This window comes from Typopeltis vanoorti, chromosome 11 (assembly GCF_054136105.1).
Source record: "Typopeltis vanoorti isolate ZY-2024b chromosome 11, IOZ_Tvanoo_1.0, whole genome shotgun sequence".
Classification (NCBI taxonomy): Eukaryota; Metazoa; Arthropoda; class Arachnida; order Uropygi; family Thelyphonidae; genus Typopeltis; species Typopeltis vanoorti.
Genome location: NC_143559.1, coordinates 88,138,974 through 88,166,058, shown reverse-complemented (window position 1 = coordinate 88,166,058; position 27,085 = coordinate 88,138,974). Strand labels below are relative to the sequence as shown.

At 34.2% G+C, this 27,085-nt stretch overlaps 1 protein-coding gene across 2 annotated transcripts in view; it reads left to right on the top strand.

The window, feature by feature from the left end:
• Positions 1-27,085, top strand: part of LOC150101832 (uncharacterized) — a 572,233-nt gene that overhangs the window by 111,816 nt on the left and 433,332 nt on the right. For both annotated transcript variants that reach the window (XM_090400015.1, XM_090400014.1), the window contains exon 6: positions 14,210-14,387. In XM_090400015.1, the coding sequence (XP_090256141.1) occupies positions 14,210-14,387 (178 nt within the window). The remainder of the gene's footprint in view (positions 1-14,209; positions 14,388-27,085) is intronic.

The following is a 27,085-nucleotide window of genomic DNA, read 5'->3' as shown; positions in this document are numbered from 1 at the left end:
CACTTTCATCAGGCTTACCTGTGTGGTAGGATCTGCTTTAAGTGTAATACATTTTTAAAGTATTCTGCCATTTATGGATTTGTAACCAAGAAGTGATTCTGCATGACTTTTTCTCAAATGATATAGCTACCCTGTGATACTTCAAATTTCCTCCAAAGTTAACAACTAGATCACTATCTTGCTTTCTGAAATGTCCTGTACCATTCCATCTAGTTTCTATAATTCCCAGGATGGCTATTCTGTACCTCTCCACTTTCTGCATTGTGTCAAGAGGACCCATTAAACATTTATTCCTGATTCCATTTATTCCTGTAAAATTTATTCCTGAGATCTGTTCATCCACATTAACATTGATCTGTACTGAAACTTCCTTAAATTTCTTAAATGAAATAATAGAACAGAAATCTAGCAGAAATGGAGTCAGAAGTTCATATCAATAACTGAGGCTAAAGAGCCATAAGAACCCTGTAATGTGGAAAGGCAGCTGAATAGATAATATTGTATATGATGTGAAATGCTGAAGACTGGCAACATGAAAGTTTGCAGCGACTGCACTGAAATACACAGGACTTGGTCAGAAGGTCAAATTCTATTAGAGATCTTGTGATTCAGTTTACAATATGGTATGTGAAGTGTATTTGAGAAGAAAATAAAATTTAAAAAATTGTTGAAGGGGATAACTATTGAATAACAGGCTGGATTTAGACTCAGTAGCTCTAACCAGAACCAGATTTTTTAGCTTATGACAAATAGTCAAGAAATTCAGGGAATATAATGAAGCTCTCTATTTGAACTTTCTTGATCTTAAGCATATAATAAAATACCAAGGTGGCTGAATATTAAATTTCATTAAATTTAATATTAAATTAAATTAAATATTAAATTGTATACTTAAGAAGTGAATGATGAAGAAAGAAATGCTTCCTGCTTGTTTTTATGCTTAGACCTTGCTTTATATAGATCACATTATTTTCTTAAATAAAACTGCTACAAGTCTCCAAGAATCTTGAGCCAGATTAAATACTTGCTGTTACAAATTTAGTGTGAAAATCAACAATAAAATGCTTAAAGTTATGAAAATAGACAGGAAAATAGAAAATGTCAACTGCATTTTTAGCAGCAAACCTATAGAACATGTTCCATCTTTTAGCTATATTGACAAATTAAATATAGAAATAGATAATGGAATAAGTAAATAAGGTTGGTTCCATTGCAGGATTGCATAAGGATCAAAGCTAGATAACTGGAAGGAGATCTCCACATGGAATTTTAAGAAATGTGGAGACCCAACCAGGACTTCTGACTTAATGTCCAGTCCTCACTTTCTCAAGTTGATCCTGTTGAGGTATTTGCCTGCATACTGAACAAACAATTATTACTGAAACAAGGAGTACAAAAACAAGCCATATTTGGATAATAATGATCAGGAAAAGTAAGAAAGCTGTACAATTCAACAGGATTATCCTCATGTATTAGTGTTTAATACTATAGCTACCTCTTCCTTTTCCTTGTTCATTATTGCCTGAATATTAGCTATTTTATATGCTTTGCTTCAGTAACATCAATTTGTGTTGATGGAATTTTCTCTAACATAAAGAGACACTTGGTCATTTTTAGAGATCTGAATAGAAGAGCAGGAAATGAATACCAGACATATAGAAATGATTTGCAAAAACCTTTAAAAAAAAAAAAGCAAAACTAAAATTAATGGTATGCACTGACTTGATTACTGTTCAGGACACGGACTGTCATTGCTGATGCCATGTGCAACATAAACTTGTGAGCAAATTCACATGGAAAGAAGATACAAGAAATAAGAAAAATCTCATTGACTATGTTATTGTTGGATAGATAGCAATATCTTCATTCTGGTTCAGGACACAAGGTTTACAGGTAAATTTGAAATAGAAACGAATCACTATTTAGCTTTGAGCACATAAAAATGAAAGTGGTATTGAAAAGAAAAATATCTAAGAGAGCTTTAATAAGAATCAAAGTTCAGCTTTCAAGGGATGAACTTAGACTTAAGTGCACTAATATTATTGGAGAAAAAAAAAATAGAGATTTGAAAACAATAATCAGACTTGGAGACTCTTTGGCAAACCTTTGATTGATTCAATCGAGCACAAATGTGGTTGTCTTCGAGGATAGAAAAATCAGAACTCATGTTAGAGGCTAAATGGAGTGAAACAGCACTCAGACCTTTCAGAGTATTGAAAGCCCACTCACACAGGCAGATACATTCACAGACTTTCCCATTACCTTTCCCTCAACAATATATGGTATCATTAAAACATTAACCAATACAGCCTATAATCTACGTTCCAGTGAGTCCTCTCGTACAGCAGAACTTAATCATTTACACCACATCTTATTTAATGGTATAACTCCCACAATATCAAAAAATAATCAGTCCTTCCCCAAATCCTTGACCTTCTCTTCAGAAAGATTTTGATAATACTATTATCATCCTCTATTTCAAAGGCATTTTAGAAACAATAGCTAGAATCTTAAGGAAATACAATCTCTACATGACTTCAACTCCACTTGAACTAACTAACTTTATTTGTTCCACTAAAGACCAAATCCCTCCTCTCTCAGTTCCTGGAGTATATAGAGTTCCCTGTTCCTACAAGTTGACCTACTCTGGACAGACAGAAAGATCAGCTAACATCCACATGGAAGAGCACACACACACAAAATCTACAATTGTGACTATGGTTAATCGTGCCTTGCAGACCATGCTTTAGATAAGGCACATAGAATCAATTCGAAAAAGACCACCATGCTCCATTGTAGTAAATTTAGAAAAGAAAGACTGTTTTGGAATCTGCAACTGCTCTCAGAAATCAGCTTAATTTGAATAAATATAGTTGCATTAAACTTCACAAAAAATTTAAACTTCACAAAAAATGAGAAACACATACTTCAAGATCCCAGCTTACATCCTAGGCCTCCAACAGGTGCTCACAGAGGAGATCTCTCTTAGTTAGGACTCCAGTTTTTCATCCATGGGTGGTTTCACTTAATTTTGTGGTGCCTTTGTGTGTTATGTCTCATGTTGTACTCCCTGACTATGTCTCAGTGACTGAAACAAAATATTGGAAGAATTAAATATTGTTTTTAATCCTTTTCAGTGCTGTTTTATTCAATGAAGACTAACATGAGTTTTGAAAGTCCTTTGCAAGAAAAAGACAGAGAAATTTGTAAGAAAGCCAAGCAAGAGAAAAATGTAGGAAAGCCAAGGATATAAAACAAAATTCATTGGAATACTGTGGTAAGAATAAAAATGATAAATACCATGAAGATTGCAAAATGTTCCAGAGAGTAAAAGCTTAAAAATGAAGAAAAAGTTCTGGAAAAGGAATTGGAGATGATAAAGATGACATGAAAACTGTGTAGAAAGATATTCAAGATATCTGTAATAATTACTTTGAAAGATTGCTCAATGAAAGAAGAAATGAGAGAACAGTGATAAAAATATGCAACAGAAATGTAGTCAGGAGTACATAAACATAAGTAGATAGAGTACAGAAGTAGATAAAGTCATCTCAAACCTGAAATGTGGGAATAGTGCTGGAATAGATGATATTTGTCCAGTGCCCAAATATGTTAAATAAAGTGTAGCATTGGTTACTCTGCATAATTCAGAGGGCATGGTCAGAAGGCAAAATTCCAGCTGATTGGAGTAGAGTTGTTATAGTACTTGTGTATAAAAAAGGAAATAAGATTGAATGTGAGAATTACCAGTGTATTTTCAATATTCTTAATGGGTGTTTCTGGTAAGATTTATGCAAGCATACATTTAATAAGACTAAGAAAATTGTGGAGGAAACTTAGAGAAGAGCAGCTAGGTTCAGGCCAAACAGAGGTTGGCAGAATGTTGACAAACCATGGGAATATAACAAGGATCTGTATATAAGTTTTGTAGATCTGGATTAACCGTATGATAAGATGCCAAGAGAAAAGCTGCTCAAAACAATACAATTATGTGGTGTAAATGGGATATTATATTGAGCCATACATAGTTTATCATTATTATTATTATGTGACACCTCCAAGGAGTCCAAAGACTCATCGAGGGAGGGCACCTACTCTATCACTCTCTGTCTCCACCACTCAACTACCATCATCTGCCACAACCATCTACACCAATGCCATCTACCGCCCACTAACACCATTAGCATTTTCACAGACAATCACAAACATCCATTCCCATGGCGGGATTCAAACCCACAGCCTTTTGGCTGGAGAGTGGATACGCTAACCACTCAGCCAACCAGGCCCCGGCATTTATATTTGAGATGCAAGTCAACAGTTAGAATTGCATTCTGAATGGAGAACTTATAGAGCAAGTTTAATATTTCAGCCATTTAGGCACAGTTTTTCAGTGAAGATGGAAAATTAAATATGGAAATAGAGAGCCCAATAAGCAAAACTGGTATGCTAGCAATAAATTTATATGGAATATGAAACAAAATAGTCAAAACACTAAAGAAGCTGTATATAAGTCAGTGTTTAATCCTGTTTAAAGTTATGAAATGTGTTAGAAATAAAACAGTGATCAAAATCTGATGGCTACAGGTACTGAGACTTGGAAAAAAAATTAGTTGAGTGAATGCCATATTATTGGCAAAATCATATGGAGAATGAAGATATTAGGTAGAAACTTCACGTTGTTAGTAATCATTCAGGAATTTGTGAATGGAGTTAATCCGAAGTGGTATATGATCACTTAAATGGAATGGGAGAGAAAAGGTTAGCAAAACAGGTATTGATGCTATGCTGGCTGGAAACGTAGCTCTTTGATGGATTGATGCAGTCAGAAGTGCTTTAGTGACTGAAATATGAGATTTGACAGCATTAGAGTCCTTGTAGATAACAGACTAATTTAGAGTTAGATTTCAATAGATGTTAGTAATAATGTAAACTTTTTCATTTAGTGCTATCATATCATATATTATCATATCATATCATACTATCATATTTTGTACATTACTTAAAGACCTCTAATCAGGAATTTGAGATTGTAATGTTGATTTCATGGGACATGAGTGGAATAAGCTCATATGTAACAAGAGAAATCAACCAAGAAATTAAACTAGCTTACAAGACAGTGTTCAGACACCTTTTTCAGACATACTGTTATTAATTCGTTAAGAAATAAAACTACTGATTGAATACTGAAAACTATTGATATGAATTTTTGAGAAAAATTAGAGCAATTAACAGATGACATCAACAATAATTATGTGGGTAGTTTCCCCATCCTGGTTGAATGAGCAATTAGCATATCTGCTCTCCATCCAAAAGATTGTGGATTTGAATTCTACCATGGGCATAGATGTTTGTGATTGTTTTTAGGTAATAGATGAATATCATTGCCCAGTGTCAGACCACCACCTACTTATCAAAGACTTAAAGTAGCTTGAAAAAGTTACGTTTGGTCTCAAGAGCATGGTTTTCATATTGTTTAAGAAAATAATGAAAATCCAAAGAAAAATATATAAAATGAATAAAATAGAAACAAAAAAAAAACTTGTTATGCTAATGACTTAAGGTTACCAAGGCTTGATATATCCATGTTTTTGTGCCTGTACACATTTTTAGCAAGAAATTACTTTGATTGCTAGTTTTATACAACATTTTCATATACTTCTTCAGATTAAAAAACAAATAGAAAAAGGTATATTCACTGTGAAATTTCTAAATTTACAACTGTCATTATTCAGATTATTTGAATTAGGCTATGAGAGAAGTTATGCAACACATTGCAACATTGAGCCATGCATCTAACATCTCATTACATTAAGGGGATAAAAATCTCTTTTTTTTTGTTTTTCAGCCAGTATGTGAAACTCTAAGATCAAAAACTGCGATCTAAGCGTTTCATGCCGACGAACTATCGGCGAATCCAAGCGTAAGTGACCACTTGGTAGTACCACACCAAGGCAACTTGATGCAAAGGTGGAGCAAGATCCCTCACTATTCTTGATATTTTCTCATAATGTAAAAACACACAGCTCCTAGGCGATGTAATACTGCTTTACATTATGAGGAGAGGTCACTACCCAGACCAGTTTCAACCTTTTTTGAGGTCTCATCAGTGAGTAGCTAGACCTAGATGATATCAAAGTTTTAAGTGAAAAGAACTTGCATACCTTCGCTATATGAATGCCAGGAAGGTGTGCCACTATATTGTATTATATTGTATTGTAATATTAGTGTGCAAGGATTACATTACATCATTTATAATGAGTATTTGCTGCTCTCCAAGGTGATACATTCATTCATTCATATGCCATGATTGCACAACCCTGAAGATCAAGAACATTCAGGTGTCTACAACTCTAATTGCCACATATGATTTTATATGCATAATCATTTGTTTTCTCTTAACTAGTGTTGTGTGTTTTTAGTGATTTTCTGGAGTGCACTTTAGTATAGCTGGTAATTTGTTGTTACACAAAGAGCAGACTGTGTGCATTTAATTGCTGTCTAAATTGCAGTGGCACAGTATCATGAATATATGAACATATACTGTGTGTGTGTGTGTGTGTGTGTGAGTGTGTGTGTGTGTGTCAGAACTGACATTAAAACTGCAAAACTAGCATTTTCCCTAAGTATTTCTGGTTGTGTCTGCTAAATTATATCCAATGTATGTGATAAGAGTAGCAGACACAACCAGAAATACTTAGGGAAAAAAATAAAATATTAAAAAGAAAAATATTAAAAATTTGGAACACAGATATATAAAATGCAATTAAAGAAAAACAAATGGCATACAAATCATTCCTTCACAAAAATACAAAGGAAACAGAAGAAATATACAAAAAAAAAAAAAAGAAAAGAAAAATAGCTAAAACCATTAGAACAGAAAGCTCGCCAAGATTCTTGGGACAGATTTATTGATAAAATAGAAGACATACATGGAAGACAGGACATAGCCTACAAAATATTATGGAAAGTAAACAATGAAGAAAGAGATACAGCAAAAATTTAATAACAGAAAATAATGAAGAAATCAGTACTGATATAGAACTAATCAGATTAGAAGAACTAAAAGAAACAATAAAGGTTTCAAAAAATAGAAAATCAACTGGGTTAGATAGCATAAATACAGAGCTTTGGAAATATGGTAGAGAATATTTACATCACAGATTCTTAAATTAATAACTGTTGGAGAAAATGTGAGATGCCATCAGATTGGTCATAAGCTAAGGTTATACTATGTTTAAGAAAGGGGACAGAGGTGATTGTAGAAATTACAGAGGGGTAACTTTATTAATACAGGTTATAAAATTTATAGCAAAATCTTGAATAAAGACTTAGAAATATTGCAAACAATCTCAGGAGAATAAAATGGTGTTTTAGACATGGAAGATTATGTATAGACAGTATTTATGTATTAAAACAAATCATTGAAAACAAAATGAGAATTTAATATAGAAACTTATCTGGCCTTTATAGATTATGAAAAAGCTTTTGAAAAAATATGCAGAGAAAAATTATGGAATATAATGAAAAAACAAGGATATCATTAAATTTGGTACAAGTTATATAAGTTCATATAAAGGTACAAAAATACAGTTATAGTTAGGTAATAAATTAACAGAAGAAATTGAAATTAATCAAGGTGTTAGACAGAGATGTAGCTTATCTCCAACTCTATTCAACATATATATTGATCAGATTATTAAAATATGGAAAACAACAATGAAACAAGACATCTGGTTAATCAGAAGAACTTATCAATACAATGCTGTATACAGATGATCAGATTACATCATTACAAGATAATGAAGATGACCTTCAAAAATCAGTTTATGAATTAAACAAAATAAGTCAACAATACAACTGAAAAATTTCACAAAAGAAAACAAAAGTCATGGCATTTAAAGGTTGAGATCATATTTAATCAAAAATAGTCAGAGAAAATAAAATAATATAACAGGTGACACAGTTTAATTATTTAAGCTGCATAATAACATATCTGGAAGATAAAGATGTTCATGAAAAAGATGATAAAGAAATTTCAGAAAATCTGTGGAACAATTAAAAGGACACTGAATAAAAAACAAAACAAGAAACTCAACTAAAATTTTATAAAGTAATGGCTCTCCAATTCTATTATATAGTGCAGAAATGACATTAATAAGAGCAATTAAGGGTTGTACAAAATTGGACCATATAAAAACTGAAAATACGAAGAGAGCTAGAGATTTGCAATGTAAATGAAAAGATCAAGGAATATAGAAAGAAATGTAAAGAGCATCTATTTAGGATGGAAAGATATCGATTACCAAAAGAGGTGGATAGATATAGACGAGAGAGAGAGAGAGAGAGAAAGACCAGTTGCAAAATGGAAAGACTAGTGAAGCCGGAACAGACAAATGTCTAATCCTCAAAGAGAAGAAGGAGGTTATCAGGAACAGACCCGGGCTTTTTTTTTTTTTTTTATTGCAATAGTGTACATGGTATTTAAGCAAATTGTTAAAGAACATTAAGTAGAAAATAGCCAAACTTCTTTGTTAAGTCTTGCAGTTACCTGAAATATTGCCATGTAGCTTCTAAAAAACAGTAAACAGGAAATAGCTAAAGGAAAATAGATGTTTGTCAATCCTGTTTGCTATCCCAATGGCTGTTAATTATTTCTGTTTAACTAACATCTCTAAGTTTTCTTCAGAGTTGAAACATTTAATAAAACACTAGAACTGGACATTAGCTATGAGATCATTTCAACATGATAGTGCATTTGCCAGTTCCTAAACTACCTGAGACATGGTCTGTGAATGAATTCATTCTGTTGATGTACCTGAAAATTCATGATTAGTATTCTTGTGAGTTGATCAAGATTTTCATCAAGATTTATGGAAATGCCTCATTTCATAACACAGAGTTGATTGATCATGCAAGAGATTTGAATGTTTCCAAAATGTGTACAATAAATCTGTAATAGAATGACATTTGAGTTAGCTAAAGGAAATGACAACATCAAGATGTTTGCTAAACTTTGCAATGGTATTTGATAGATTTACACACAAAACTATTACAAAACAGCTACAAATGGAATGAAGCTGGTGTCATAGATGGCTGGTGGACAAATACTAGTGAGTAGTATATAGTGGAACTGAATCAAAGAGTTTTTTTCACTGTGTGTTGAGTAAAAGTAAGAATGATTGTGAAGAAAAATGAATGCTGATAGTAGGGAGGTTACAGAAGCAGAAGAAATATTTAATCAAGTATCTTGCAGGTGGAGATAATACAGGAGCTCTACAACAAAATAATGTTTTAGGGATCAATATGAGAATAAACGTAGGTTAACTTGGAGGTGTTTAAGTTGTTAATGGTGTCCACAGAAATCTAATACTCTGTAGGGAATAGCAGGTTTTATGAAAGAAAAGTCTTGCATAGTAATTTTACTCACTTTCAATAATAAAGTGACATTTGAGTTGGATAAGGCAAATGGCTGTACAGTGATGTTGCTAAACTTTGTAAAGGCATTTGACAGGATATCACACAGAACACTATTAGATAAGTTGTCTATTCCTGTTTAAGAGGGTGACTGATCAATGAATAGACAAATAATGGTATTGGTGCAGGACACCAGAGTGTACAGAGGATTTGAAATTGGAAGTGATCACTATTTAGTCTTGAGCAGGATAAAACTGAATTTCATATTGAAAAGAATAACATATAAGAAAGTTTTAAAGCGAATAAAAGTTGAGCAGCTCTCAGATGTGAACTGTAGACTAAAATACAGAAAGATTATTGAAAAGAAAATGAAAGAGTTTGAGAACAAGAATCAAACCTTGGAGATTCAGTGGCAAACTCAGAAGAAAACATTGATTGATTCTGCCAGAGAGGCATGTGGTGAGGTTGTGTGCAAGGATAAAAAAATCAGAGCTCCCTGGTGGACACAGGAAGTTAAAGTGGCAGTGAAGGAAAAGAAGAAAGCATATCAAAAGTTCCTGGCAAATAAGTCAGCTTTTACTCTTACAGAATACAGAGACAAATGTAAGAAAGCTAAACAGTGTGTAAAACTAGCTAAACAAAAGTCATGGGAGGACTTTGGCAAGAATATAGAAAATAAATATCAAGAAGGTGGCAAAATATTCTGGAGGTTGTTGAAGAAGCTTAGGAATGGAGAAAAGAGTGCTGTAAAAGGAGTCAGAGATGATAAAGGTGACATGAAAACAGGAGAAAAAGATATCCTTGAAGTATGGAGTAATTACTTTGAAAAACTGCTAAATGAAACAAGCAGTGATGACAGCACAGTGAAAACACTGACCAGGCATGCAGTCAGGAATACATATCCATACTTGAAGTAGAAAAAGCCATCAAAGGCTTGAATGTGTGGAAAGGCAGCAGGAGTAGATGATATTCGACCAGAAATGCTGAAGTATGGTGGTATAAAAGTCTTACAGTGGCTGCACTGCATAGTTCAGAAAGCCTGGACTGAGGGACGAATTCCCGATGATTGGAGTAGAGCTCTCATAGTACCCATATATAAAAAGGGAAATAAAACTGAATGTGAGAATTACAGAGGTATTTCCCTACTGAGTGTTCCTGGCAAGATCTATGCAACTATACTTGAGAAACGGTTGAGAAGAATTGTGGAAGAAAAGCTTGGTGAAGAACAAGCTGGATTCAGGCCAAATAGAGGCTGTCAGGATCAGATCTTCACTTTACGACAAATAGTCGAGAAAGCATGGGAATATAACAAAGATCTGTATTTAAGTTTTGTCGATTTGGAAAAGGCACATGACAAGGTGCCAAGAGAGAAGCTGTTCAATACGCTGCAGTTATATGGTGTCAATGGGGCATTTATCAAGCAATACTTAGTCTTTATTTGAGTTGTAAGTCAGCAGTTAGAATTGAAGGAAGTACAGGAAGATGGTTTAATGTTAAATCTGGTGTGAGACAAGGATGTACATTATCCCCTCTGTTATTCATTATCTCTATGGATCACGTTATGAAAGAAAGTGGTATTAAACCTGATATCAAAATTGGAGATGTTAATGTCAGCTCTTTGCTTTATGCGGATGATGTTATACTTCTAAATAAATGTGCTACAAGTCTGCAAGATTCTCTGACTAAATTGAATAGCTGTTGTAATAGATATGGTATGAAGGTCAGCAATAAAAAGACAAAGACAATGAAAATAGGCAGAATCATTGAAAATGTCAACTATGTTGTGAATGGAGAACCTGTGGAACAAGTAAAACATTTCAGTTACTTCGGCACGATTTTTACTGAAGATGGTAAATTAAATATAGAAATAGACAACAGAATTAGCAAAGCTGGTATGGTGGGAAGTCAATTGAATAAATTCATATGGAATAAGAGAGAAATTAGTCGGAACACTAAATTAGCTGTATACAAGACAGTGTTCAAACCAGTTTTAACTTATGGATCTGAGAGCTGGGTCAGAAGTAAAACACTTGACCAAAGACTAGAGACCGCAGATATGAGAGTCCTGAGAAAGATTAGAGCCATGAATAGATGGCATCAATGGCAATATCATATTAAAAATGAGGATATCAGGAAAGAACTTGACATTGTCAGCATCCAGGAATGCGTTAGCGGAGCTAAACTCAGGTGGTATGGTCACTTAAATAGAATGGGAGAGGAAAGATTAGCAAAACAAGTGTTCTCTGCCAGGTTGGCAGAAAAACAACCCAGAGGAAGACCAAGATATAGGTGGATTGATATGGTACAAAGTGCCTTAGACGATAGAAATATAAGATCTAATAATGTTGGAGTCTTGACAAGTAACAGACTGATTTGGAGGAAAATTGTAGATAGGAAGTTAGTAATGATGTAAATTTTTCATGTAGTACTGTCATATCCTGTACACCCCTTGAGGGTACATGGCATGAATTTGATGATGATGATGATGATGATAGTATGTAATGGCACTGAATCAAAGAGAAGTCATGTGACGAGGAGTGTGTTCTGGGTCTGTACTGGGACCACCACTGTTCAATTTGTACATCTGTGAGATGAATGATTTGAGGGGAAATGCAGTTGTTTACTGATTATGCTAAACTGAGAAGAGTGATAGTTAATAAACAGAATGTAGAGCTCCTGCACAATGATTGAAATATACTGGAGCAAAGGGTGGCCAGTTTGAGGTAAATTGTACAAGCATGTGTTTGGTCCAAAGAGATTGCAAGCTATATATTATGTTGATGGCATTACACACTGCAGGAAATGAATAAAGATTCATAGACAAGTGATGAAGATGGTGACTGGTGTGTGGATATTCCCTATGAAGATAAACTGAAGGCTTATGGGTTACATAGTTTAGAAACAACATGTAAAAGTTTAGTAGATGCTGAAGAAATTTTTCAGTACATGTCTAGATGGGAGAAAAAAGAAGAGGTCACCCTTGAGGCTGTATAGGAGTGTGGTTACCAAGACATTAGATTTCTGTGAAAAAAAGTAATGAATGTGAGTTGTCAGAGGCAATTACGAGTCATAAAATGCAAGCTGAAATCTTAGAGTGTAGCCTCTAAGGCTAGAAGCATTCAGAAAAGGACTACAAGATTTTCTCATAAAAAGGATCTATGAAAGTTAGATATTTTATGAATTGTGACCTTTCAATGACATTAATGGAAGTACTGGAGAGAAAACATAATCCCAATGGATTAAATATTTATAGATGATGACAGAATTTAAGTTGAAGATCATGCTTTTGCTGGAAATAAATAGCCTTCTATTCCAGTAGCATGTGCTATCTATACGAACGAATTCTATGAGAATATAACTTTGCTTCTTAAATACGTTATCTTTGATGAATAGAGTGAAGTGGAACATCTGTGGTTACTTCATGGTGATAACACTTTTAAAATTGTGCATGCAGTTAGGCTTTATGAAATACTGTTACTTTTATTTTATATGCAAGTATTATTAAAGCCTGCCATTATATGTTTTTTAAAAATAACTACCTTGAGATTAGTGCCATGCTCCTATATATTTATATCAAAGATGTTTTACATCTTTCTCCATGTAGAGTAAGAATAGGTTCTCTTGGCACTTCTCCACATTAAACACTGTTTGATGAAAAATTCTTTTATGACTAATAAATATGAATGATGATAGTTTCCAATATTAAAAGGCCATGTTCCCAAGAATAGGTGATGCAAAAATTCAAGAAGGCATTTTTATTGGTACACTAATTTACACACATATTAAAGATAGATAATTCTTTAGATAACAGCTGAAAAACAATGCTGTGAAAAAGCTGTTACTGCCAGTTTTAAGTTCTGTTAAAAATGAAAATTACGGTGATCTCATAGAAGACATACTACTGGCATACAAAACAATGGGATATAACATGCCATTAAAGATCTGCTGTATGCTTTCACATTTAAATTTCTTTCTTCCTGACATGGGTGTTCTTATTGGTGAATTATTCCATCAGAACATTCTTTTACTCAAGTTTATGTGCTGATTTCTGCTGGTTCTTAAAAAAATTTTCTGATTACAGATTCAAGGAAGATTTTTTGAACTAAGCAAATTTGCATATAATGTATGCTTCAGGTTTCATTTTTTATGTGATTCCCACTTACAAAAGAATGTAAATCTGTAATACGTTAGTACAATGGAAGGGTTAAGATTTTTTTTTTTTTAATAATCTGGAAGAAATTCTGCTCTAGGAGACCAAACATGGAACTTTTTGAAGCCATTTTAGCCCTCCAGTAAATAGGGGTGTAGTCTTATACCAGGTGTTGAAATTTAACTTATCACATAAACATCTTCACAAGCATCTCGACTCATTTTCTTATTAAAAATCCACATCTTGTCAGTTGGAGGGTGACCATGCTAACCACTTGGCCTGCCAGGTCAATAGATATGAATTTAGTATGTGAATATATAATTTGGATTGCTGGTGGGGGGAATGAGGTGAGAGCAATTTTAAAGCTAACATTCAAGCTCAGCAAGTCTGAATAGATCCGACTTGCATAATTACTTCAAGTGTGATAATTTGTTAATTGTACTTTAAAAGCAAGCAGTGATCAGTAAAATTCATTGCTTCTGTGTTCTGTTAGTTTTTATCATCATGACCAGTATCATGTAATGATGATAAAAATTGTCATCAGATAACATCATACAATTCATAAATATAAAATCAGTGTGATAAAGTATTCTTAACAAAATGATAATTTTCTTGTTGTTTTTTCTGATTTTTTTTCCCTTTTAGGATATCTCCTGAGAGATTATTTTTGAATCTGACATCACTGTCTACTAGCCTACCTCAAGCAGAAAAACTTGGTGTAATGTTAGGACTAGATATTCAAAAACTTTATGAAATTGCTGCTGATCTTCAACTAGCTAATGGACAGTTTGCACAAGCTGTTCATCTTTATCAACTCTCAAAGGTATAATATCTATTTATTTTATTTTATTTTTATGGCACCTTTTGAGATAAGAAAGAAAAATTCTTGGATCGACTTGAAAAAAATAAAAATAAACAGCTTTGCAATAAGCGATCCAATGTTTGAACTCCAAACAATCAACCTTCTACTGTAGCTTAGTGTGATCTTTGGTTTAATACTGTTCTCAGTTCTGTCCTGTTTCATCAATGACTTCTTTTTTTAGTTCCATCCCTTGATCTAAGTAGTCTACTTTTTATTTGATGCCAAAATATGCTTAGTTCTCTCTTTAATAATCATAGCATTTGATATTCCAAATAGGCAACCTTCCATAGAACTAAGAGGAGAAGAGATGTTGTAGCACACTGTAGTAAAAAAACAGAGAGAAAAAAGACAGAAAGTAAACAAAATAACAGTATGCTTTGCAGAACTTATGCTAATATTTAGAAGTATGAAACGCAGCATACGTCACGTGACTACAATGTAGTGAAGTGACGCTCAGGACACAAGCTGTTTGCTATAAAATGAATCATATTTGCCATATATGTATGTATATTTTAATTCATTTTTATTCCTGTTTTGTTCTTTTATGGGAAATAATACCTTTGCAATAAGTTATAAGGTATGAATAATAACCAGTGCTTAAGCCTTGATACACAATTGACTATTCTACATGAACATTATATTATGTGAAGAGCATCACAATTCAGGAAAATAAAATAATATAAACAAAACAAAACAAAAAAAAAAAAAACTCATCATTATCATCATCATCAAATTCCTGACATGTACCCTCAAGGGATGTATAGGATATGATAGCACTACATGAAAAATTTAAATCATTACTAACTTCCTATCTACAATTTTCCTCCAAATCAGTCTGTTACTTGTCAAGACTCCGACATTATCGGATCTTATATTTCTATCGTCTAAGGCACTTTGTACCATATCAATCCACCTATATCTTGGTCTTCCTCTAGGTTGTTTTCATGCCAACCTGGAAGAGAACACTTTCTTTGCTAATCTTTCCTCGCCCATTCTGTTTAAGTGACCATACCACCTGAGATTAGCTCTGCTAATGCATTCCTGGATGTTGACAATGTCAAGTTCTTTCCTAATATCCTCATTTTTAATATGATATTGCCATTGATGCCATCTGTTCACGCTTCTAATCTTTCTCAGACTCTCATATCTGCGGTCTCTAGTCTTTGGTCAAGTATTTTACTTCTGACCCAGCTCTCAGATCCATAAGTTAAAATTGGTTTGAACACTGTCTTGTATACAGCTAATTTAGTGTTCTGACTGATTTCTCTCTTATTCCATATGAATTTATTCAATTGACTTCCTACCATACCAGCTTTGTTGATTCTGTTGTGTATTTCCATATTTAATTTACCATCTTCACTAAAAATCGTGCCTAAGTAGCCAAAATATTTTACTTGTTCCACAGGTTCTCTGTTCAAAACACAGTTGACATTTTCAACAATTCTACCTATTTTCATTGTCTTTGTCTTTTTAATGCTGACCTTCATACCATATCTATTACAACAGTTATTCAATTTAGTCAGGGAATCTTGTAAACTTCTAGCAGATTTATTTAGAAGTATAACATTGTCTGCATAAAACAAAGAGCTCATATTAACATCTCCAATTCTGATATCATGTTTAATACCACTTTCCTTTATAATGTGATCCATATAGATAATTAACAGAGGAGATAATGTACATCCTTGTATCACACCAGATTTAACATTAAGCCATCTTCCTGTACATCCTTCAATTCTAACTGCTGAATTACAACTCAAATAAAGGCTAAGTATTGCTTGATATAATTTCCAATTGACACCATATAACTGTAGCATATTGAATAGCTTCTCTCTTGGCACCTTGTCATATGCCTTTTCCAGATCGACAAAACTTAAATACAGATCTTTGTTATATTCCCATGCTTTCTCGACTATTTGTCGTAAAGTGAAGATCTGATCCTGACAGCCTCTATTTGGCCTGAATCCAGCTTGTTCTTCACCAAGCTTTTCTTCTACAATTCTTCTCAACCGTTTCTCAAGTATAGTTGCATAGATCTTGCCAGGAACACTCAGTAGGGAAATACTTCTGAAATTCTCACATTCAGTTTTATTTCCCTTTTTATATATGGGTACTATGAGAGCTCTACTCCAATCATTGGGAATTCGTCCCTCTCTCCAGGCTTTCTGAACTATGCAGTGCAGCCACTGTAAGACTCTTATACCACCATATTTCAGCATTTCTGGTCGAATATCATCTATTCCTGCTGCTTTTCCACATTTCAAGCCTTTGATGGCTTTTTCTACTTCAAGTATGGATATGTATTCCTGACTGTATGCCTGTTGTGTGTTTTTTACCACTGTGCTATCACTGCTTGTTTCATTTAGCAATTTTTTGAAGTAATTACTCCATACTTCAAGGATATCTTTTTCTCCTGTTTTCATATAACCTTTATCATCTCTAACTCCTTTTACAGCACTCTTTCTTCTTTTTCTAAGCTTCTTTAACAACCTCCAGAATATTTTGCCACCTTCTTGATATTTATTTTCTATGTTCTTGCCAAAATCCTCCCATGACTTTTGTTTAGCTAGTTTTACACAATATTTAGCTTTCTTACATTTGTCTCTGCATTCTCTAAGAGCACAAGTTGACTTATTTGAAAGGAACTTTTGATATGCTTTCTTCTTTTCCTTCACTGCCTCTTTAACTTCCTGTGTCCACCAGGGAGTTCTGATTTTTTTATCCTTACAGACAACCTCACCACATTCCTCTCTGGCAGAATCAATCAATGTTTTCTTCATAGTTTGCCACTGAATCTCCAAGGTTTGATTCCTGTTCTGAAACTTTTAATTTTTTTTCAATAATCTTTGTGTATTTAGTCTACAGTTCACATCTGAGAGCTACCCAACTTTTATTCTCTTTAAAAATGTCTTGTATGTTATTCTTTTCAATATGAAATTCAATTTTATCTTGCTCAAGACTAAATAGTGATCACTTCCAATTTCAAATCCTCTGAGGAAGCTGTCCACATGAGACACACATGCACACACACAGAGTGGACAGCCAGAGAGAATGTTGTAATACAAGTATGTAACTCTATTTGAAAATGTCCCCCATTCAAGTAATGATGATCTAAGTATATTACTGTGTATCCTTCTCCTCTCTCCAACGAAGCGGTCACTTTATTGTAATATGCAAGTAGATTACTAAAACACGACTCTCTTTAGCAAATCCATGCTGTCCATCAAAGATAATACCATTGTTGTCAACCCAATTCTGAATCCTAGTTCTCACAAGCTTCTCCAACAACTTAACCACAACACCTGACACACAGATAGGCCTATAGTTTGATGCTTGAGTTCGATCACCTTCTTTATGAAGTGGCACAATCTTGCCCTCCTTCTACTCCTTTGGAACTTGACTGAGTGCAAGACTCATATTAAAAAAATATGTCAAGGCAGGTGTCATCTCCCCGGCACATTCCTTCAGAATACATGATGTTATCAAGTCTCACAGCCTGATTAACATCTAGTTTGCTCAACTCCCCCATACACCTCTTGCTCACTTACAGTCAGTCTCTCCTCCCCATCATCAACTGCTCTCAGTCTCTCCATGAATTCACATTCACAAGATTGAAAAACCTTTATGAACTGCTCATTAAGTATTTCCACCACACATTCTGCAACAGCTGTCTTTATGCCATTTTCTCCAATCAATGTCATCCTTCCATAATGTTTCTCTCTTTTGCTGGCTACATATTGAAAGAACTCCTTAGGATTCTTTTGGCTTCATTAGCTAACTGCTGTTCATACCTCTCTTTAGCTGCCCTCACCAACCAAGTCACCCCTCCTTGCCTGGTCTTTGTAGGCCTTATGGAGTTGGTTATTTCCTCTTCTCTTATGCTGCCTCCACAATGCCCTTTTTCTCTGTATCACATGCTTAATCTCTTTATTCATCCATCTCACACTTACCTTATTTAACCTTCTCACCCTTGGAATACATTTAGACATTGCATCTACTAGATAGTTTTTGAATATCCCCCTTCAGGTGGTAGATGAATTTTTGCCAACCAATATATTGCACAACAATTATTATTTCAGTATTAATAAGGGTACTGGGCTTTTGTTACCTGAAACTTCTATTATATTTTCATTCAAACAGAAATAGCATTAGCATTTCAGTGTTTGAACAAATCTGAAAGCACTCCTCAACTCAACATCACCAGAGTTAAAGATCAGTACTATCAACATAAGAAGCCTGAATGGCAAAGAAATGGAGCTAGCTGAGGAATTAGATAAGTACCAGATTCGACATAATAGGGCTGACTGAAACAAAAAAGACAAAAACTGGTGAGATCTTTCTGAGGAACAAATACAATCTGTATACTATTTGCTTTCAAATCAGTAGGAAAATTATTTTCTTTCCTGTCATCTACTAAAGATAAAATGCCTCCATTATCCTTACCTGGTCATGTCAACTTTGCTGTTTTAGACAGACTGACCATCCTGCTAAGATCAGAATCAACTAACACCAAGATCGAATTTTCACAGAAGCATTTGGTTTCTGCAATATATATCTTCTATAAATATTTCCATGGCAAATGTTCTTATGAAGTAGCATTACCAATTCCTCCATTCTCTACTAAATCCATTGGAACATGTGCAACTCCCACCCAACACTTCACGGTATAACTCCAAATACACAAAACAAGTTTATTTTCCTCATCCCTTATTTCTGCTGTTATTGTATTCTGGAACAGTACAGCATTTTCCCTACTTAGGCAGAAATTTTACAGCTAATAAATTTATTTGATGTAAGTTTAAGTTTCCATGTTTAATTTTTCTAATTATGCCAGCTTACATATCGATATTGAAGCAAATACAATATACAGGCCTTCATATCAAATGTAAACAAGTTTTTCTCCTAACCCCTACCCATACACATTGCCAGTGTACTATGATTAACCAACCTTTTGTTTATGAGTTCAATATAAAACATTTATAGAATCAAAAGGTTCAAGCCTTGCTTCTCATGCCATTGGTACTATGCATAGGATTCATTGGGATCAGACAAAGATGTTACATTATAGTAGATTTAAATTTGATCATATCTTCCTTGAAATTTGTGAAATACTATGCCATCATCCTAATCTTAATTGAACAGACTGTATACTTATCTCAAAGTTTTGGGAAGTAATTGCCATAAATGTATTTTTAATTTTTTAATTATTGTTATTAAAATGTTGCTTTGAAATTACTTTGAAAGACTGTTATACGAACTAAGCAGTGGCAGAACTGTACTGGAAAATTTTGAAGAGGAATTCAAAGAGGAGCTCATATCAGTACAAGTCTCTAGGATTCTGTAATTATAATTAAATTGAATAACAACTGTAACAAACTTTGCAGGAAAATCAGCAATGAAATGACCAGAACTATGAAAATTGGCAGGAACATAGAAAACTTCAGTGCATTCTGAATGGAAAGTCTATAGAATAAATAAAACATTTCATCTATTTAGGTACAGTTTTCAGTGAAGATGACAAGTTAAATCTTGAAAATAGACAATAGAATAAGCAAAGTGGTATGGTGGGTAGCCAACTAAATAAATTTATATGGAATAAGAGAGAAATTAGCCCAAACACCAAACTAGCAGTATACAAGACAGTGTTCAAACCATTTTAAGTTATAGATATGAGAGTTGGGTTAGAAATAAAGCACTTGATCAAAGAATAGGGACTACAGATGTGAGGGTTCTGAGAAAAATTAGGGGAATGAACCAATAGTATCAATAGCAGAATCATATTAAAAATGAAGATATTAGAAAGGAACTTGTCATTATTAGCATTCAAGAATGTGTAAAGAGAGCTAATCTAAGGTTGTATGGCAACTTGAATAGAATGGGTGAGGAAAGGTTAGCAAAATAACTGTCTGATGTCAAGATGACAGGAAAGAAACCCAGAGGAAGACCAAGATCGAGGTGGATTAATTCTTAGATTAATTATTAGAAAGGAACTTGTCATTATTAGCATTCAAGAATGTGTAAAGAGAGCTAATCTAAGGTTGTATGGCAACTTGAATAGAATGGGTGAGGAAAGGTTAGCAAAACAACTGTCTGATGTCAAGATGACAGGAAAGAAACCCAGAGGAAGACCAAGATCGAGGTGGATTAATTCAGTCATAAGTGTCTTTGAAGCAAAATGTTAGATACGACAATATTGGAGTGCCCGCAATTAATAGACTTATTTGGAGGAAAATATTTGATAGGAGATTAATGATAATGTACACTTAATCATGTTGTGCTGTCATAGTAACCTGAACACTTCTTAAGGATACATATCAGGAAATTGATGATGATTTTTTTGAATTACACAGCTATATCTGGCCTGGTTCCCAAACTTTAATAGTGTTGTCTCCTATTCATTCACCTGTAATTGACACATGCAAGTATGACTCATTCTTGTGTTAATATTTTAAATGTTGTAACCAGTTCTTTTGCTCTCTCTTTCTCTCTCTGAATGATGCTCATGTTAGTGAGCAAAATATATTGGTGTTGTTTTAATTTCCCTTTCATGTGTTAAACCATTTTTTTAAAGTGTCATGTTGGCAAAAGAATGTAGAAAATATCAGTAACGATAGTTCTCCATAGATGAGTTTGTGTCAGTGATGCTCTTTGGTTGAAAAGATAGGGGGGGTTCAAATTCCCATCTAGGATATGAACTTTTATAGGGGCTTTTTCATATGAAGGGAAACTTGGCTGATCTGTGAAAGTGGCAAGGTTTTTTACTTCCTATACGCTTTGGTTTTTCCATATACTTAACTGAGAGCCCATTTGAGGAATACACACTGCAGCGAACTTAGCAAACTGTATAGAAAGATTAAATGCCCTTTGATGGCTTTAATAGAGAGTTCCTGAAAAATCTTAGAAATTGAAGGAGGAGTATTACAAGGAATTAAAGAAATGACAAATGTAATGCAGATACTGAAGAACAAAATTATTTTGAATGTTGGTAATTTTTATATGACATAACCAGTGATAAAATTGTATGTAATAAGAATTTTCTTTGCAGAATATACCCTGCACCACATCTGGAAAGGCAATCTGGAGTAGATATCTGACCTGAATTGTTTAGATATCAAAATATTCAAGCTTTATAGTTGCTTATTTTTATAATTTAGAAAGCTCAGCCAGAAGGTTGATTACTTGACGTAATAAAAGTCAAGTACCTAAATAATTAATAACTAAATACCGTATTTGCCGGCGTATAAGACACACTTTTTTTCTTTGAAAATAGGTCTGAAAAACAGGGTGCGTCTTATATGCCGATATTCAGTTTTTTATTACTTTCATTTCTGGAAAATTTTCTCTGTTTCGAGTTACGTGATTTCTTTCTTGCTTCCTTGCGGTGTGTGAGAGCATTCCAGTTATGTAGAGTTCAGTGGATGCCCATGCGCTGTCATAGACGATCACAATCACAGCTGTGTTCCTGTTTGTTTAAACTTTCTAATTGTTGTTGCCGTTGTTGTGAACTAAATAAATTTCTGCTGTTAAATTTTCTCTAAAATTCTTGGCAAATTATGGCTGAAAAATGTCGGCATTGCTACAATATTTCATACAAGCTATGTGTGATTGCGTATGCTAAAGAATATAGAAACAGGACTTCAGAGAGGTATTTCGGGCTACCCTCAACTGAGAAAATGATAAGAACTTGATGGAATCAAGAAGAGGATCTAAAAAAAGCAACTCACAATAAACATAATCTACAAAGTGGAACTGCAAAATGGACAGAACTGAATACTTGGATTTTAGACCACAGAAAAGCGGGACTTTCAGTGTCTACAAATTGAATTTCATCGATTCGTTATTAATGCAAGGAAACGAGAAAATCTTGAACTTGCGCAAATAGGAAACATGGATGAGGTTCCGCTGACTTTTGATGTGCCCTCAAACAAAACTGTAGATTCCAAGGGCACAAAAAGTGTTACTGTTAAAACTTCTGGGTATGAAAAAACTCGCTACACGGTTGTTTTATCCTGCTGTGCTGATGGAATAAAATTGCCGCCACTATTGATTTTTAAAAGGAAGATGCTACCCAAAGAAAAACTGCTTAAAGGAGTGTTTGTACATGTTCATGCAAAAGGCTGAATGGATGGAGGAGGAATAAAGTTATGGATAGATAAATTTGGTCTAGGTGCCCCTGTAGGACTGTTGAAGAAGCCTGCTCTGTTAGTATAGGATCAGTTTCGTTCTCACGGAACAGAAGATGTTAAAAAAAAACTCAGTTAGCTGTAATTCCAGGAGGTCTAACTAGTCAGCTTCAACCTTTAGATGTCTGTATTAATAAACCATTTAAGGGATTCATAAAGGAGAAGTGGGAAAGCTGGATGCAGTCTTCAGATTTTGAGGTTATGCCATCAGGAAGAAGGAAGAGGCCTAGCATTTCACAAGTTTGTGAGTGGGTTGAAGCTTCATGGGATGCTGCGAAAACTGAGACAGTGATTAAATCATTTAAGAGGCTTAGCATTTCGCAAGTTTGTGAGTGGGTTAAAGCTTCATGGGATGCTGCAAAAACTGAGACAGTGGTTAAATCATTTAAGAAGTGTATCATTAGTAATGCACTGGATGGTACAGAGGACAATTTGTTGTACAAGGACTCAGATTCTGATTTTGAAGAGGTTTCAAGTGCCTCTTTATTTTGCTCTGGAGATGAATTTCTGGGTTTTGATGAAGAAGATTAAAAGATGGGACTCTTTCCTAGTTAGATTAGGTTGTTGAAAGTAGACCTACTTATTACTTTATATTTGAAATACTGTAAATTCATTATAATATTCAGTGATAAAGTTTTTTTCCTAGAAAATGTGTACCAAAAAGAGGGTGCGTCTTATAGGCCCGTGCGTCTTATACGCCGGCAAATACGATAATTATAAGGTTTAATGTCTTGGGTTGATATCATATGCTTTCAACCTCAATTCACTAATAGAATGAAAATATTTGGTTCTATTATTAATCCAAAAGGCAAAATAAAATTAAATAAACAATTGCAAATATCTCCTGACTTACTCTTCCCTTTGTATATAGATAATGCACAAAGGAAAGAAAAATAACAGCTATGTAGTCAAATCCAGCTGTACTTTTTTGAAGCACACATTGTATTTTATTTATTTATTTGTTATTTTAATTTTAATTTTTTTACAGCTCTAACAAGCCAAATATATACTTAGGGGTAGAGTAAATCCAAGATATATCATGGGTAGCACAAAAGTGAAAAAGGTGCAGAAAAATATTCTCTGGTTAAGTGTTGTGCATGACACTCTTAGTCAAGAGGGTTTGCACTCATAATGTGCAAAAAAGGCTCATGTTAGAGGCTTAATGAAGTGAAACAGCACTGAGAAAGGATTAAAAATATTATTTAATTCTACCATTGTTTTGTCTCAGTCATCGAGACATCATCAGGGAGTACAATATGAGACGTAACACACACATAAAGGCAACACAAAACTAAGTGAAACATGTGGATGACTAGAGTCCTGACTAGGTGGGACACCCTCATTTTTAATATAACCATAACGAAAGTTTAATGCAACCATATTTATTTAAATTAGACTGATTTTTAAGAGCAGCCGCAGATTCCAAAAAATAGTCTTTCTCTTCTAAATTTACTGTGATGGAGCATGGTGGTCTTTTTACAATTGATATGAGAATTCTATAATTCTGTGAGCTGTATCTAAAAGATATGGCTCATAGAATCAATTGGAAAAAGATCACCATGTAAATTTAGTAAATTTAGAAGAGAAAGACTATTTCTGGAATATGCAGCTGCTCTTAAAAATCGACCTAATTTAAATAAATATGGTTGCATTAAACTTTCTAAAATATGGGAAACACTAATACTTCAAGATCCCGGTTTACATCCTAGGCCACTGACAGGTGCCCATAGAGGTTGCCCCATCTAATCAGGACTCTGGTCTTTTGTACACGTATTTCACTTAGTTTTGTGTTGACTTTGTGTGTGTGCCACACTGAGGCAGAATATTGGAAGAAATAACATTTTTATATCCTTTCTCAGTGCCATTTCACTCCATTAAACCTGACAAATACCTTTTTGTACTCCATGTGTTACAGAGTACAAACAGGCATTTGTCATGTCAGCTGTGAAAATACAATGTTCCATAGAAGTGGTTAAGCTAAGAGTGAAAATTTTACTTCCTCTCAAAAAGAAATGGCCAAGGCATTTTGTAGATAGACATGGAAAATGTTGATGTGACAGCAGAAATTTTTGTGAGAAAGCATGAACACAACACACATGAGAAAACATGTTTCTAATGGGTGTGTGTGTGGGGGGGTGCAAGTTGCATATTTAAATTTAAATCAAGTTATTGGTTTTTAGGGCATTTTAACAATGAAACTGAGATCAAACTAGCTATTAGGTATGGAGAAGCAACATCAGCAGATAAGACTGCAGCTAACTCATTCATGAGAAATTTTGAAGAAGTGGTTATCTATGAGATATGAAGAGGCTGCATTCATGGGAAATTTTGAAGAACTTTTCTAAGGTTATTCATCTTTCTTTCAATATTCAATTTTAATGAAACTGATCTCTTCTGGAAAAAGATACCCAAAAGAACATACATTAGGAAGAATGAAACAGAAGCTGCCAGAAAATTGTCTACCGATGTTGCAGCTGAATATTTCACAAGACCTCAAAATAAGGCCTCGAAATGAAGTCACCCTCTTTCTATCATTCTAGGAACCTGAAAGCATTGAAAAACGTGATTAAATCTTGATGCCCAGCAATTTTTAAGAGTAAAGAAACTAAATATTAAAATAAAAAAATGTAAATTATTAAAATGTGAATCAGAAATCCATGTGAGCAGCATGGAAAAATTTCTAACCCCAAGGAATAAAACCTACGAACCAAAATAAACTTTCCTCCATTTGGTGAGAGAGATTACAAAGTGATTACCTGGGTGTGGCTAGCCCATATGAAGACATGTGAGGAGAGTATATATGTGTCATTACAAGGCTGGTGAGTATAAAAAACTTAGAAGACAGTTTGGAACTATAGCATTGAATGAGGTGTTAAGTGGGAGAGAGATAAATGCTGTGTGGGAACTGACCGAATGATAGTTAATATCAATGTGGAAATGTATTCTAAAGTCAAAACACTGAATAAAGTAGGTGTCAAATGGATGAATAAAGGGATTAAGCATGCTCCTCATGTAGTCAATTGTATGAGGAGTATAAAGAGCAGGCCAGGAAAGTAACTCAGTTGGTAAGAGCAGCAAAACTATTGTATGAGCAGAAATTAGCAAATCAGGCCAAGTAAAACCCTACCGAGTTTTTTCAGATATGTGGTGAGAAGAAGGAAGAATGATTATGGTAAGATGATGTTAATGGATTATAAATTAAAGATACCAAGAAATTATATACTTGGTTTAATACTTTATCCAAGTAATATAATAAATTTAGTTTAATCCTTTATCCAAGTGTGAGCAAACAAAGTTTGTGCCTGAAAGTATCTTCAGGACTGAGGTAAGGTGGTACATCCAAATGTAAGCAAACAAAGTTTGCACCTGAGATATTTTCATGACTGGGCAACTCATATAAAGATGCTAATCACTTGGTATCCAATAATGCAAAGCACACATCCTTACGACATGTATAATGCTATGCATTATGGGAAGGGCCACTACCCAAACCAGTTTCAACCTTAATTGAGGTGTCTTGGTATCTTTAATTTATAGTATAACCAAGTGGAAAAACTTCTAACAAAAATGTTAATGGATGGGAATGGTACAGAAGACATATTTGAGATATTCAGTGAAAAATTTATAAGGGTGTTTGATCCCTCATCAAGCTGAAATCATGAAAAGCTCAAATGTAAAGGACATAGGAGAGGATGACTTAATTGTGAGTGAACAAGAGATGTATGAGGAAATAAAAAAGCTTGATGACATATCACTGTGTGTGTGTGTGTGTGTGTGTCTGAAGGGCATGTGCCAGGGAATTGGCAGTGGCATTCCTGTTTAATAAGAGTCCTACAACAGCAGCAAATGTTCCAAGAGAGTGGAAAGAAGTTAAATTGTTCCACTGCGTAAAGGTGGTGAAAAGCTTAGATGACAGCTTGAGATATTGCGTGAAGGTGTTGATGAGGCTGTGGCTACAAATTATAGGTCATTCGGTATATCTGGAGTTGTGGTTAAGGTACTAGAGAGAGAGAAAGAGAGGTGAGAACTAAGATACAGAAATGGGTTGATAAGAGTAGTATTCTCTGTGGTTGTCAGTATGAGGCTTGTATAAGGGAGATCATGTTTTACTAATTACTTATGTACTATAGCAAAATGATAAATGTCTTGGACAAATTAGATGCATATAAGTGGTATACTTAGATTTTGCAAAAGCTTTTGATAGACCGCCACATGACAAACTGTTAAATAAACTGAAACGGATAGGATTGAATAAGAGATGGGTGAGTTGAATTGGTGACTGGCTGTCAGATAGGTATCAGAAAGTTGTATATGGGTGTGCAGTATTACAGAAGAGGAAAGTCACTAGTGGTGTGCAACAGGGGTCAGTATTGGGACAGTTGTTCAGTTTGTATATCAATGATATTGGGATGGGTTTAACTGTTGATATACAACTGTTTGTAGATGATACAAATTGGAGAGAGCAGTGCAGAGTCT